Here is a 15,774-nt window from a genome sequence, read left to right as displayed (position 1 = left end):
CCACCACTTGTACTTGTAGCTGTGTTGGTCTCAGGATATTATTAGAGAGGAGGTGGATGAGGTAATATCTTTTTTTGGACCAACCTTTGTTGGTGAGGGAGACAAGCTTTTGAGCCAAAAGAGATCTTCTTCAGTTCTGGGAAAAGAACACCCAGCATCACAGCAAAATGCCAGGTGGAACAGGTTGTTTTAGCATAAGTCATTGGCACATATTGTAAAGGACCATTCAAGATAGAGTGGCCCGTTAACACTTCTGCTGTCATAGAACCAATAGAGGGGGTTAGTAGGTAATACATTGTAGTAATAAGCCATACATTCAGTGTCTCTGTTCGGTGCATGATGTTTGGTGTCTAGCAGAGTAATGAATTTATGCTCCCAGGCTCATATTTTGAAAATGTTGTGCAGGTTTCCTTTGTGCATATCTACACTACAAAATTGTATCAACCTAAGTGCCATATAGACACTTGAGTAATTAAATCGCTTTTGCCTGTGCACTCTATGCTTCTTGTGTCAGCGGCACATGTCCTCACCAGGATTGTACTGTCAGTTTGGGGCATTATGGGACAGCTTCTCAAAGCCAGTAACATTTGATGTGAGGAATGTGGTGTCTACACTGACACTGCATTGACCCAACTGCAATGAACCAACATTGATTCTATGCCTCCTGTGGAGATGGAGTTATTAAGTCGGTGTAGTGGGGCTGTTATGTCCGCATGTGCAAAATTTTAGTGTCGACACTTACACAGTTAGGTCAATGTAAATTGCCTTGCATCAACATAACTGTCATGTAGACCAGGCCAGATATTGAATGATCATTTTGTGAAAAGTGTTTACACACACAGGTGATGGGGTGTTTTTGTCTACAAACGCATTCCTCACGAACAGGGGCGGCTCTAGGCACCAGCTAACCAAGCTGTTGCCTGGGGCGGCCAAATCTAGGGGGCGGCAGGCTGGGCCGGTGGACCTGCCGCAGTCATACCTGCGGGAGGTCCACCGGAGCCGCGGACGACCGGACCTGCCGCAGGCATGACTGCGGAGGGGGCGCTCGTCCCGCGGCTCGGCTGGACCTCCCGCAGGCATGACTGCGGCAGCTCAACCGGAGCCGCCGGACCCGCGAACCGTCCGCAGCCGTGTCCGCGAGAGGTCCGCAGGTCCGCGGGAGCTCCACCGGAGCCGCGGGAACAGGGGACCCGCCGCGGGACCGAGGAAGGGCGGCGCAGCACACCGCGCTGCCTGGGGCAGCCTATTTTCTAGAGCCGCCCCTGCTCACGAACCCACCACACAGGGACATGCTTCCCAAGATACACAAGCAAGGGAACCCAGGCAGACCCATTATATCTGGCCACAGCACTCTTACTGAAGGAATTTGGGGACTCATAGAAACCATCCTCAAACTACTCACCACACAAAGGGCCAGCTTCCTCCGGGACACAAATGACTTCCTCCACAAACTCCACGATACTAACAACTTCCCTCAAAACACCATCCTCGCCACCATGGATGTCACTTCCCTAAACACCAACATCCCTCACAATGACAGCATAGCTGCCTGCCTCAAATATTTACAAGTCAATGGACAACCCTCAGATATCCACCCTAAACACATTGCCAAATTCATCCATTTCAGCCAGGCACTCAGATACCACAGAATATGCTCTAAGGAGAAAGTCCAGGCTATAAACCTTAACACACTCAAAACCACCTTCACCAAACAAAGACAGTCCACCAGAGAAGTAGATCACATAATGGAATGAGCCACCAAAAAAACCCAACAGAACCTGCTTCAATACAGAAATAAAACCTCCTTCAACCACACACCCCTAGTTGTCATCTACCAGCCCACATTGGGACCCATATAGGGTATCATCAAACAACTACAACCCATACTCAATGGGGACCCCATTCTGTAATAAATCTTTTCCAACTCCCCACTTCTGGCCTTCAAACAACCCCCACAACCTCAGAATCAGAAGCAAGCTTCTCACTGACCAGGACACACAAACTCAAAGTGGCATCAGACCCTGCCAGAATAACAGATGCAAAACTTGCAGACATCTCTCCACTGCTACAACAATCAACACCCCCCACAACACCCCTTTCAAGATCCATTGATCCTACACATGCCTATCACAACATGTGGTGTACCTCACCCAGTGCACTAAATGCCCCAATAACAATTATGTGGGTGAAACCAGACAATCACTATGCTATTGAATGAACTCACACTGGAAAATGACAAAAGACAAAAATACCCCTATCACTGTGAACACTTTTCACAAAGTGCTGCTGGACCTCCTGGCTTGAAGGGGTTTCCATTATATACAGGGTTTACAGTGTAGTTCGATGACCGTCAGCACCCCCACTATAAAAATTGTTTCAGCACCCCTGAAAGCAATCACTCTATATCTGACCTTTCATTCCTCATCCTCAAATGAAACCTGCACAACACTTTCAAAAGGTGAGCCTGGGAACTTAAATTAATTACTCTGCTAGGCTAAACAGAGACACTGGATTTATGGTTTATTACAAAAATCTGTAACTCCCTCTTTTTGTCCTATGACTGTAGAGGTGTTAACAGGTCACTCTACCTTGAATGTTCCTTTACAATATGTGCTAATTACTTATGCTAAACAATCTGTTCTATCTTGCATTTTGTTGTGACACTGGGAGTTCTTTTACCAGGCATGTAGAGCTCTGTGTAGCTTGAAAGATTGTCTCCCTCACCACCAGAAGTTGGTCCAATAAAAGATATTACCTCACCCACCTTTTCTCACCACAGCCCTTGATAAGTTGTTCCAAGGGTTAATTATCCTCACTGTTATAAACTTAGCCTTATTTCCTGTTTGTATTTGTCTAGCTTCAACTTCCAGCCATTGGAAGTTTCCATTCTCTGCTAGACTGAAGAGCCCATTATTAAATATTTGTTCCCCATGTAGATACGTGTAGACTGTAATTAAGTCACCCCTTAACCTTCTCTTCATTAAGATAATTAGATTGAACTCCTTGAGTCTACCACTATAAGGGTATGTCTACAATACGAAATTAATTTGAACTTATTTTATTCAAATTTTCGGAAGCGATTTTATACATTCGGTATTGTGTGTGAATTTGGCAGAGTGCGTCCATAGTACTGAGGCTAGCATCGAATGTTGGAGTGGTGCACTGTGGGAAGCTATCCCACAGTTCCCGCAGTCTCTGTCGCCCATTGGAATTGTGGGTTAAGCTCCCAGTGCATGATGGGGCAAAAACATTCTCGCAGGTGTTTCTGGGTGTGTGCCATCACTCGCTCCTCCTTCCGTGAAAGCTACGGCAGACACCATACTACCAGCAGACGGTGCAGCATGGTGCACCGCCTGTCTCCTGGTACTATGAATCCACCTCGCATGTCCTCTCGTCTTTCTATCTACTCTTTCATCTAACCATTTCCTGCCTTTTTTCAGCTACCATGAACAGAGCCGCACAGCTTCCGCCGCTTTTTCCATGTTGTCGGTCATGGGATCCTGTGGAAGCTACAGAAGGCAACAATTCCCCACCGTTTTTCAGCCATCATGAACAGAGCCGCACAGCTTCCACCACAAACTCTGCTCGCATTTCCGCCACAAACTCTGCTCTCCTGCTCTTGCAGCTCTAATGAGCTTCCTGACTCCGTGAAAACTACAGAAGACAACCATTTACTGCCTTTTATCGCCCATCTTGAACTGTACAGCTCGTTTCATGCCCTTTTTCCAGGATTACCCATGCAGGCGCTATAGTGCGGCAAGCATGAAGCCCGCTCAGATCTCTGCTGCAGTTTTGACCATTGTAAATACCTCACACATTATCCAGCTCTATGTGCAGTACCTGCAAAACTGGGCAAGGAAGCAACGACAACGCAATTACTATACTGATGAGGACATGGACACAGACATTCCTAGAAGCACAGCATGTAGCGATTGGGAGATCATGGTGGCATTGGGCCTGGTTCATGCCATGGAACGCCGATTCTGGGCCTGGGAAACAAGCACAGACTGGTGGGACCGCATAGTGTTGCAGGTTTGGGATGATTCCCAGTGGCTGCGAAACTTTCATATGTGTAGGGCCACTTTCATAGAACGTTGTGACTTGCTGTCCCCTGCCCTGAAGTGCAAAGACACCAAAATGAGAGCAGCCCTCAGAGCTGAGAAGTGAGCAGCCAAAGCACTGTGGAAGCTTGCAATGCCCGACAGCTACCGGTCAGTCAGGAATCAGTTTGGAGTGGGCAAATCTACTGTGGGGGCAACAGTGCTGCAAGTAGCCAACGCAATCATTGACCAGCTGCTATCAAGGGTGGTGACTCTGGGAAATGTGCAGACCATTGTGGATGGCTTTAATGCACTGGGGTTCCCTAACTGCGGCAGGGCGATAGACAGAACGCATATCCCTATCCTGGCCCCGGCACACCGGGGCAGCCAGTACATAAACCGCAAGGGGTACTTTTCCATGGTGCTGCAAGCACTGGTGGATCACAAGGGATGTTTCACCGACATCAACATGGGATGGCTGATAAAGGTGCATGAAGCTCACATCTTCAGGAACTCTGGTCTGTTTGAACAGCTGCAGGAAGGGACTTACTTCCCAGACTATAAAATTACTGTTGGGGATGTTGAAATGCCTATAGTTATCCTCGGGGACCCAGCCTACCCCTTAATGCCATGTCTCATGAAGCCATACACAGGCACCCTGGACAGTAGTAAAGGAGCAGTTCAACTATAGGCTGAGCAAGTGTAGAATGGTGGTAGGATGTGCTTTTGGACGTTTGAAAGTGCGCTGGCGCAGTTTACTGACTCGGTTAGATCTCAGCACAACCAATATTCCACTTGTAATTGCTGCTTGTTGTGTGCTCCACAATCTCTGTGAGAGTAAGGGAGAGATGTTTATGGCGGGGTGGGAGGTTGAGGCAACTCACCTGGTGGCCAATTTCACACAGCCAGACAACAGGGCGATTAGAAGAGCACAGCAGGGTGTGCTGCGCATCAGAGAAGCTTTGAAAGCCAGTTTCATGACTGGCCAGGGTACGGTGTGACAGTTGTGTTTGTTTCTCTTGAAGTTACCCGCCCCCTATATATATGAAAGGAAATAAAGTCTAAATTGTTTTAAAACTGTTCTTTATTATTTGTTGCACAACACATTGAGAGAAATCAGAAGGCAGACTGGGGGGGGCGGGGTGTTGGGTTAGGGGGGTGGAGGAGGAGGGAAGGACAAGTTGAGAAACCAAATCAAAAGTTCGCATATACCAGCTTTCTGCTGCTTGGGCAATCCTCTGGGGTTGAGTGTGTGCGTCCCTGTAGCCTTCCCCCTCATGTTCATGAGATTCTGGGTGAAGAGGCTATTGAACTTGGGGAGGAGGGAGGGTGGTTATACAGGGGTTACAGTGGCAGTCTGTGGTCTTGCTGCCTTTCCCGCATTAGATACACCATACAGCGGAGCATGTCAGTTTGCTCCCCCATGAGCTTGACAATAGCATCCTGCCTGCTCTCATCATGCACGTCCCTCCTCCGTTCGTGTTCCTGTAATGCAATTGTTTGCCTCCACGCATTCAGCTGGGCCCTATCAGTGCGGGAGGACTGCATGAGCTCGGCGAACATGTTGTCCCGAGTTCGTTTTTTCCGCCTTCTAATCTGGACCAGCCTCTGGGACGGAGTAGATAGGGGCCGCATTGAAACATTTGCACCTGCGGGTGGCGATAAAAGGAGAGCATTCTGGGATAGCTCCCAGAGGCCAATAACGTTGAATGGGTCCACAATACCTTTAACCCGGGATTGCAATCTAGATTTAAGCGCTACTCCACTTGCCGAGGTGGAGTACAGACATCGATTTAAAGAGTCTTTTAAATAAAAAACCCGGATTGGTCATGTGGACGGAATCATTTTATTTTTTGAATTAACTTGGCTAATTCTGAAATAACAGACTAGTGCAGACCAGGCCTAAGGCATATTTTCCAATTCTTCAGTCATTCTTGTGGCTCTTCTCTGAACCCTCACCAATTTATCAACATCCTTCTTGAATTGTGGACACCAGAACTGGACACAATATTCCAGCAGTGGTTGTACCAGTTCCAAATGCAGAGGTAATATAATGTCTCTGGTCCTACTTAATATCCTCTTGTTTACACATCCAAAGATCCCATTAACCCTTCTGGCCATAGCATCGCATTGGGAACTTGTGTTCAGTTGATTATCCACCACAACCCCCAAATCTTTTTTGGAGTTGCTGCCTCCCCGGATACAGTCCTCCATTTTGTAAGTATGGCCTACATTCTTTGTTCCTAGATGTATAATTTTCCATTTGACAGTATTAGAACACATATTGGTTGATTGCACCCATTTTACCAAGCGATCCAAATTATTCTGTATCAGTGACCTGTCCTCTTCATTATTTACCACTCTTCCATTCTTTGTGTCATCTGCAAACTTCATCACTGATTATATGCTCTTTTCCAGCTCATTGATGAAAAAACTAATAATATCCCTGTGAGATCCCATTAGACACGCATCCATTTGATTATGATTCTGGTTTACAATTACATTTTGAGGCCTATTATTTAACCAGTTCTTAATCTATGTCATGAATTTTATATCATTCTAGTTTCTTAATCAAAATGTCATGCGGTACCACATCAAACACCTTACAGAAGTCCAAGTATCAACACTATTACCTTTATCAACCAAACTTGTAATCTTATCAAAAAATGACATCATGTTAGTTTGACAGGATCGATCTATAAACCCATGTTGATTGGCATTCATTATATAGCCTCCTTTAGTTCTTTATTAATCAAATCATGTATCAACCATGACATTTTTTTGTCTGAGATCAATGTCAGTATGACAGGCCTATAATTACCCAGGTCATTCTGTTTGCCTTTTTAAACATAGGTACAACATTAGCTTTCTTCCAGTCCTCTGGAACTTGCCCCATGTTCCAAGAGTTATTGAAAATCAACATTAACAGTCCAGCAAGCTCATCGCCATCTCTTTTAAAACTCTTGGATGCAAGTTACCTAGACTTGTTGATTTTAAAATGTCTAACTTGAGTAACTCCTGTTTAATAGCCTCCTGAGATACTAGTGTAATGGGAAGTGTTTAATCATCATACAATATGAGTACATCATCTAATTTTTTCCAAATACAGAACAGAAATAGTTATTGAACACTTCTGCCTTTTTTCCATTATTTTTGACGTTCTACTATTTCTACCTAGTAATGGACCAATACCATTGTTAAGATGCCACAAGTACTCCTGTTCTTTTTGTGGATACAGACTAACACAGCTGCTACTCTGAAAATTGTTAAGATTCTTTTTGTTCCTAATATACTTTTTAAAATGGTTTCACTTGCCTCTGAAATGCAAGTGCTTTTGGCATGAAGCGCAGGAGCAAAACTCCCCAACAATTTACGACAGGAAGTAGAGAAGAATGCCACATAAGCAAGTGAAACTCCAGAGGTAGGAGGTAGGTAGGTCAAATGTAGCCATCCAATTTAGAACAGGACCTGGAGAGCAGACCACTACTCTTGTGCAAAGTGCTCTAGTATTTTTAATGACTTCAAGAGATCAGAACCTCTGTTTCACATCATCCCTTCTGAAAAATGGCACTGAGCCCCCTCACAGCATGTGGAGCACTGAGTCATTTCCCATATCTCCAGCACCATTGTCTGCAGCAGCTAAGTTTTTGTTGGTGGTCTCACTTCCAAGTTCTGGCCTGGCCTGAGTCTGCTACAAAGGCCTATGTGGCTATCTTAGATAATATAGTATAATTGCAATCTTGAGTACTTGAAAAGCAGCCATAAGAAGCCAGTGAAAACATTTACTATGATGTAGAAATTTGCTCTATTGCTTAATTTAAAAAAATTAAAATTGCATAATCCATGGGAAGGATTTGGCTCCTTTTCTCCCAGTTAGAATGTTTGCTTGCTATTTATTTAAGCTGCCCATTCATTTAAAAATCTGCATTGCATCTTGGCTAGCACTGCTGCATTCTCTACAAGGTTCCACTCCTACAATATCAATATTTGCCAAAGGTTAATTACACTTTAGTCGTACAGAGGGAAACTATTTATGCAGCCTCTCAGAACGGAGGATGGGCAGAGCCTTGAAAGAGTTAATGTATTTGCCATTAATTGGGCTACTGTGGTTTCCATGAAAGTAGGTCTCTTAAACTAACAATGGGATGGATGTTTTGAGGTTCTATCTTGCCCTCAGCCCTCAATGCCTCCAGAGACTGGGCATCAGGATTAAGAACCTGGCATTTTCCCTATGGATACCCTCTTTCCCACACTGGGTCAGCAGCAGATCCAGGCACCAGTGGTCCAAGCGCGTGCCTGGGGTGGCAAGCTGCGGGGGGCGCCCTGCTGGTCCCTGCGAGGGCGGCAGTCAGGTAGCCTTCGGTGGCTTGCCTGTGGGAGGTCCGCCGGTCCCACGGATTTGGCGGCAATTCGGCGGTGGGTATGCCGAAGCCACGGGACCGGCGGACCTCCCGCAGGCAAGCCACCGAAGGCTGCCTGACTGCCATGCTTGGGGCGGCAAAAAAGCTAGAGCCGCCCCTGCACTGGGTGCAAGAAGATTGAGTAGAGGGGAGCTCAGTGTCAGCCCCCAAGAACCAGAGCCAAGTTCTGCCCCTGATGTAACACCACCCCCAGCAACTCCACTGATTTTAACATGATTTCAAGAGTTTAAGTCAGGACAGAACTTGGTCCTTTCATGTGTGCTGGGGAAGGGAAGGTATTAACAGCATGATACCCAATGTCCCTCTCCCTCTCCCTCTCCTCCTCCCCTTAGAGCCACAGGGGAGTATTTATGCTCTATGCAGGCAGTCTAACACAGACCACTCTCTTTCCCTGAATTGAGTTTTGTTCTGAAGTGCCCACGTGCACAAATGAGGGTGGAGGTTAGTCCACACCCCTCTGGAAGTGAGTGTGGGGCATGAGGCCTTTTGTTCTATGTGAGGAGTTTTGGGGTTTCTTTTTCTTCAGGATGGAATTCTGTGTCTGAATGCAGAGCCAGAAGCTGGTGCAGTAGGTTTAACAGAGTATCCAAGTTTGTTTGTTTGTTTGTTCTCCAGAGAAAACAGAGCCCTGTGAGTTTTCAGATGGATTGTTCAGGCTGATGTTAGTTCAAAGCGTCTGTTTAGTCTGACTAGGTTTCAACTGGGGACACCCTGCTAAGTTATTCAGGTGAGTGCCCATGTACTAGACCCAAGATTCTGGACATGATTTCCAAGAAATGGATGCCTAAAGTTAGACTCCTAAATCCATATTTAGGACCTGAGTAAGTGACCTGTTTTTTAAAAGTGTTGAGCGTCCCTTTGAAGAGATGGGGGAACACCAGCAGGGGAAGCAGCCCTAGACAGAGTAAAATGTATAGCTATATACAGTGGTGTCAACAGCATATCAGAGGCACTCTCCTTCTGTTGCACTGCAACACTAAGAATTCTGCAGGAATAATGCTATTAATTTTTATTGGCTTTTATGAGTTAGGGCCCATAAAAACTGTACATAAATTATTTCTCTTTCCTCACCCTTAAATAACGATGTCACGTCACATAATTTGAATAACAAGATCTTAATGGAGTTGATTCCCAATAAACTCCACCTTCCTGTGCCAAACTGGAAAACCCCTAGCTATTCAGAGCTAACACCTGTTAAGGAGCATGTTCTGCTTTCGGTAGGATTGTCTCACCTTCCAGTAAGTGAGTACTTCCAGAAAGCCAGAGAAAGGATGGTCCTGTGATTAAGGCACTAGCTTAGGACTTAAGATACCTGGTTTCAAGTCCCTGTTCTGCCACTGACTTCCTGTGTGACCTTAGGCAAGTCACTTAATCTTTCTGTGTATCAGTGCTCCATCTGAAAAATGGGGTCTTCCCTACTTCACAGGGGTGTTGTGACAAGAAATACATTAAACATGATGAGGTGCTTGCCCACAATATAAGTGGGGGCTAGATAAGTAGCCAATCTACTTTTTATCTGGTCTAAGGTAGGATAGACAAATGACCTATTTTTGGATCTTGCTTCTATACTTGTAACAGAGTCAGGAACTCTTTACCAAGTACACAAAGTTGTGTTTGAAAATGGTTAGTTATTTCTGTTATGTTTTCATATAAAAATAGCAAAACAGGCATTTCAGTCTAGAGACTTCCTTTTAGAAAAAGGAAAGAACAAAAGAAAAGTCTCTATCATATAGCACAGTGACCCTGTTTCCTCTGTAATTTAGCAACTGTAAAAGAATAAAATTGTGGCTGTCTCTGCAGACAGGCATGTCTTAGAAATTTAAAGATACAGTATACAGAAAACAAGAGGTGTCACTGTTCTGAACTACAACCTGTACAGTGATTTTTAAAACCACATTTCTTTAAAGTTCCCTACCATCCTAACTGAGGATTGATACTACAGAAAGTTTGAAAGTATGAGTGCAAAAAAAAATTGGAACAATTTTAATGTGTATTATTCCCCACCACTCTTTATTCTGCCATACTCTGAGCACTTCACAATAAATCATTATATACACACACACACAATTTTTGACAAAATAAAAATTTATCTGAAAAGATCTGAACTCCTAACAAATGAGGCTCACAAATGAAAGTGAGGAAGCACCATAATTGCAGCGCTACTGACACAACAGCATGTATCACCAGCCAGGTGACTTGGGTAGGGCCTAGAAACAGATGACTCAGAACAAGTTGATTCAAGGTGTAAAAATAAAACATTTACTGACAAAGAAATGATAAATTAAACATGAGTTACAGCCTCCTAGAAATCACAAGAGCAACCAGAATCTAGGACATTTGATTTGCCCTTGAGGCAACACAAGGGCTTTTTCCTCATATTCCTCTTCATCCCCTAGCAAATGTCAGCATAAAGCTAGGGCTTCATGTCTTTTACACAAAGCACTATTGTATATTCAATAGTCCTTCCCAGGACTGCTGAATTTAAGCCAAAATGTAGAGAAACCCTGCATGATGGCAGTAGGTACTATATGTTTGGCTTATAGGGGAGCAAGAGTGTCAGGGAAAAGTATGAGGCCCTGTCCCGTCTGTGTTCAGTACACTCAATAAAGAATCCCCTTTATATTCATTATCCAGTCTTATCTCTTCCTTATCATGCAACAAAATTACCCACACTATACCAATTCCTTTTTTACAATAGGTGCAGAGGAGGAAGTAAAAAAAGAGAGAGATGAAGAAATCCAGAAACAAGAAAATCAAAAACAATGTTTCCTTTTCCAAAACCACAATTTTAAGTAGAAGTGAAATGGACAATTGCACTTAATTTCAACATGTTGATCAGAAACAATTTTTTTCCATTTTAAATGTTCCAGTTGGAAAATCAAAACACTTAATCAAAATGGCAAAACCACATTTTCCAACTGGAACATTTTGTGGTAAAAAATTCTGACCAACTGTAGTCAGCATGATAAGCAGCATGATAAGCACACTATCATGTGGTTTTTCTGTTTTTTGTTTTTTTATTTTTGGTAGGTATAAAAACAGAAGAGAGTCTTAAGGAGGAATTTGAAGGAGGACAATGTGGTGACTTGGCAGGGATTTACGGGAAGCTCCTCCAAAGCAAGTGGGGCAGCACTGAACAAAGTATGAAGGTGCTTGTTCAAGAATTTCACAAAGCGGTGAGAAAGACTGGCATCACTGGCACAACAGAAGCAGAAGTGTATGTCTCTATTAGTTTATTAGAAATGATAGGAAAGGTAGGGCAGGGTTCGATGAAAGAAGAAATTTTTTGTAACATTTTTATGAACAATATGAATGTTTCCATGCAACTGAAGAAGTGAGGTTTTTTACCCATGAAAGCTTATGCAGATGGGTTAACATCCTTCTCCTAGGACAGAGGGAAGGCATGAGGTGTTTGGGTCACATAGCTGTCTGGAGTGGTATAAATGTGAGCTGTCAGGAGCTAGCTAGATGTCAGGATTGAATGGGGGCAAGGGTTCGGGGGGGCAGTCAGGAAGGAGCAGGGGTTGGATGGCGTGGTGGGGGGCAGGAACAGAGAGAAGGTGTGGTTGGATGGGGCAGGAGTCCTGGGGGGCCATCAGGAATGAGAGGAGAGGTTGGATGGGGCGGCAGGGGAGAGTCAGGGGACAGGAAAGGGGGGTGGATGGGGCAGGAGTCCTCAAGGAGGCCTCAAGGAACATGGGGTGTTGGATGGGGCATGACACCATGGGGGGGGGCACGAACCCCTCGTGGGGTGAGGAGGAGGGAACCTGTTGTTAATATTTTGGCAGCTCATCACTGCGTCCCACGAGGCTACTGATGTCAGTTCTCAAAGACCTCTAGAAAGGCATCGTCGAGCTGTTGAGAGATTTTCAGAAAAGAAACAGTGTAAGCACCCCACTGCTTGTTTTTAGATTTACACAACCTCCCGGTTCCTAACTTCATTACACCCCATCATCAAACGTCACTTCTTAATCATTCATTTACCTGAGCGACATCTTTTTTGTTCACCTTGTCCTCTGGTGACTCCCCTGAGCTGCGTTCGTCTTCCACCTCTAGGGGGGTGGAAAACGAGAGGCCTTCATGCTCATCGGGGTGCCTCATGAGGGTTTGGGTTTCGGGTTCTGGCGTATCCCTCAACGGCTGAGTCAAAGGGCCCTCGTTGGAACTGTCGCTAGTGTAGCGCTTTCTCCACACAAGTCCAAAGGCCCTCGGGGCTAACACACAGTCCGAAGTTCTCACCAGGGTGGTGAAGGAGTCCATGTTTCCACGATTTCTAAAGCACGTGTTCTTGGTAAAAGATGGCCTCTTCTGCCCCGATTGCTGGGACTTATGGGGTGATAGTGCTGTTCTCTGATTGGCAGAGGGCGCTGGGACGAGTTCTTAGAGGGGTGACTTGATCCTCTTCTGGGCAGGTCACCCCATCCCAGAACATCACCGATTGGTCAGATCTGTTCTCAGGGCAGTGCTGTGTGGCTGAAACCCATCGTGATTCGCAGAGGGCAGTGGAGGAGTTCTTAGAGGGGTCACACGAACCACTTCCGGATGGGTCACCATGCCCCGGAACACCCCTGATCGGACAAATCTCCTCTCAGGATGGGCCTACGGGGGAGAAACCCCTCCTGATTGGTAGAGGGCAGTGGGAGGAGTTCTTAGAGGGGTCACATGACACACTTTGCTTCCAGTCATGTGTCCTCCTTGACCCCGGAAGCAATATTCCCCATGGGTGCGACTTCCAGTGACAGGTGGTTGGGGCTTAAGGGGTGAAGGGGCAGGGTTTAAGTGGCCAAGGGGAGGGGTTAGGGTTTGATTGATGGTAGGTCCCTTATACTATTTCCGGTTTCCATACTACTGAATCCCACCCTGCCAGCATGCCCATTAACAGAAGGGGCCTACTAATTCCACCATCTCCCTAGCAACCAGCAGGCCTTGTAAGCATAGGCCCAAGTGGCTGAGAACAATGGCTTGTTGTCCTGGGACACAGAGACTGATGATAAGAGACTCTCCTTGCGGTATGACGTTTAACCCCAGATTCCAAGATGAAAGCGGGGCCTGGAGCTTCAATGAGACTGATGGTGTGTCTAGCTCACTGGATTTGTTATTTTACCTCAGAAGCAATCCTTCCTTGGAAGATGCATGGCCGAAGTCTCGTCCTTACAGATGTTTTGGCTACATGTGTGAATAAAAGCCAACAACCCATGGAGAAGGAGATTAGTATGGCCCGTGGGTGATTAACCAGGGATGGGACAGTGACAGGCCAGGTGTAATGAGAAACAACAGCCACATCTCTTCTCATAGGAATTCTGAGGTTAGAGCAGCCACCGATACGGCTCTTTAGGAGCCAACATCCCACCGATCCCCTGGCTCTCCACGAACAGAGTGACTTTGTAAATGCTGCTGCCTGGATGGTCTCCTTTCCCCAGACTGCTGTCCTCCCTCAATTGCGGGTGGGGATGGCCCCCCTAAGCTTCAGGTCTTAGACCCTGTATGAGCCTCTCTCTACAGAGTGGAGATCAGTAGCTCTTGTTTCCTCGTATATAAGGGTCCAAGATGGAATAGGTGGCCATGACCTGTGTCCCCAGCTCTGGAGCCGGATGATGAATTGACTCTTTACTTGACAAACACCCTGATTATCCTCGCACGAAGATGGTTGCTTTTCATGCTGTACACAATTCGATTCATTAAAGGAGGAGCCAGCAGGTAGATGTAGCCCAGGATAATTTGAAGCAAGGGAGAAGAGCTCTTCCAGAATCTGTGTATGACAGTCAGGCTGAGCTCTGGCATGTAGAAGAGCAGGATGGCGCAGAGGTGGGAGACGCAGGTGTTCAGGGCCCTAAGGCATTTTGTGGGGGACGTGATGCTCAGCACTGCTTTGAGGATCATCACATAAGAGAGGAAAATGAGCAGCGAGTCCAACCCCACCATTATGACTGTAATAAACAAGCCATAGATGTTGTTGACTGTGATGTCCGAACAAACCAGCTTCATGACGTCCTGGTGCAGGCAGTAGGAATGGGAGAGGACATTGGCTCGAAAGAATCGGAACCATTTCAGGAGAAAGGGGAGTGGAAAAATTATTGCCACTGCTCTTAGCACAAACACCAGTCCCATCTTGGCTATTCTCGGCAGGGTTAAGATGGAGGCATATCTCAGCGGGTTACAGATCGCGATGAAGCGGTCAAATGCCATCAACAAGAGCACAGAGGATTCAATGAATTGCAGAGAGTGGATGAAGAACATCTGGGCAAAACAAGCATCAAGGCTGATCTCTCTAGAGTTAAACAAGAATAGGCCCAGTATCGTCGGTATGGTGGCTATCAAAAAGCCAAGGTCTGTGATGGCCAACATGGAAAGGAAAATGTACATGGGCTCATGGAGGATTGGATCTGTTTTTATAATGAACAGAATGACTGAATTTCCTACTATCGAAATAGCATACATGAAACAGAAGAGGACAGAGACCCAGAGATGGATGTCTTCCTGCCCAGGTATCCCAGTGAGAAGGAACACTGCAGGTGTGAATTTGGTGTCATTGGCAGCTGACATACCGTACTGGGCAGGTCCAAGAAGTTTTGAACTTTCCTTCCTGAAAGGAAAAAGAACAGGAAAGTAGATGGTATTTAAGGAGACATCTTTCTGCTCTGAGTGCAAATCTAGGATTCCCAGAAGCTCAAGAAAGATCAGAAAAAACATAGATTTGGATTTACACCCCAATAGGATATGCCAATAGGAAGACAGGCACTGCCAGACTGGATCAGACCTGCAGTCCTTCTAGCCCAGTAACCAGTTACACATGCGTCAGGGGAAGATGGAAGAATCCCTGCAATAGGGAGCTATGAGATTAACTGCTCCAAGGGAAAGTTTCCCCCAGGCACCCACTAGTTAGACATATTTTGTGGTGCAAATCCAGTCCCTCTTTGAATCCTGCTAATCCCTAGGCCCCATTGATATCTTGTGGATCAGAGTTCCACAGCCTATTGGAGCGCTGTGTGAGTTTGCAATAATGACATTCACACAGACACCCTTTCTGGCCCTCAACTTCAAAGTGTGGCCCATTGTATCATGACATGTGTGTACACATATGGCAAGTGCATGACGAACATGGTCATTGTGTTTATCTGTCCTGCATTTAAGTTATTCATAAAGGTGTTTCATTGCCTCATTAGATACATTCTTTTTTTATTTTCTCTCCTCCTGTGAGTTCAAATTGTGCCGCTGCCTCTTTGCAGCACATGGGATACATTTTCAGGGTCTGGTTCTGAATTCAATAAAGGCATCACTCCAGATTTACGTGTGTAAATTCGACCAGAACCGGG

General features: G+C 45.6%; 1 protein-coding gene across 1 annotated transcript; it reads right to left on the bottom strand.

Moving 5' to 3' along the window:
- Positions 1 to 13,636: 13,636 nt before the first annotated feature.
- Positions 13,637 to 15,049, bottom strand: LOC120391018 (olfactory receptor 51G2-like). Its single transcript, XM_039514223.1, has one exon. It carries the CDS (start codon positions 15,002 to 15,004, stop codon positions 14,069 to 14,071), a length of 936 nt encoding a protein of 311 aa, XP_039370157.1. The 5' UTR covers positions 15,005 to 15,049; the 3' UTR covers positions 13,637 to 14,068.
- Between the last annotated feature and the right edge of the window lie 725 nt (positions 15,050 to 15,774).

Source organism: Mauremys reevesii, linkage group 1 (genome assembly GCF_016161935.1).
Source record: "Mauremys reevesii isolate NIE-2019 linkage group 1, ASM1616193v1, whole genome shotgun sequence".
In the NCBI taxonomy this organism is placed as follows: domain Eukaryota; kingdom Metazoa; phylum Chordata; order Testudines; family Geoemydidae; genus Mauremys; species Mauremys reevesii.
This window is presented reverse-complemented; position numbering and strand designations above follow the sequence as displayed.

Excerpts from the sequence above, each read along its gene's own strand:
- LOC120391018 (XM_039514223.1), bottom strand. The coding sequence starts at position 15,004 with ATGTCAGCTGCCAATGACACCAAATTCACACCTGCAGTGTTCCTTCTC.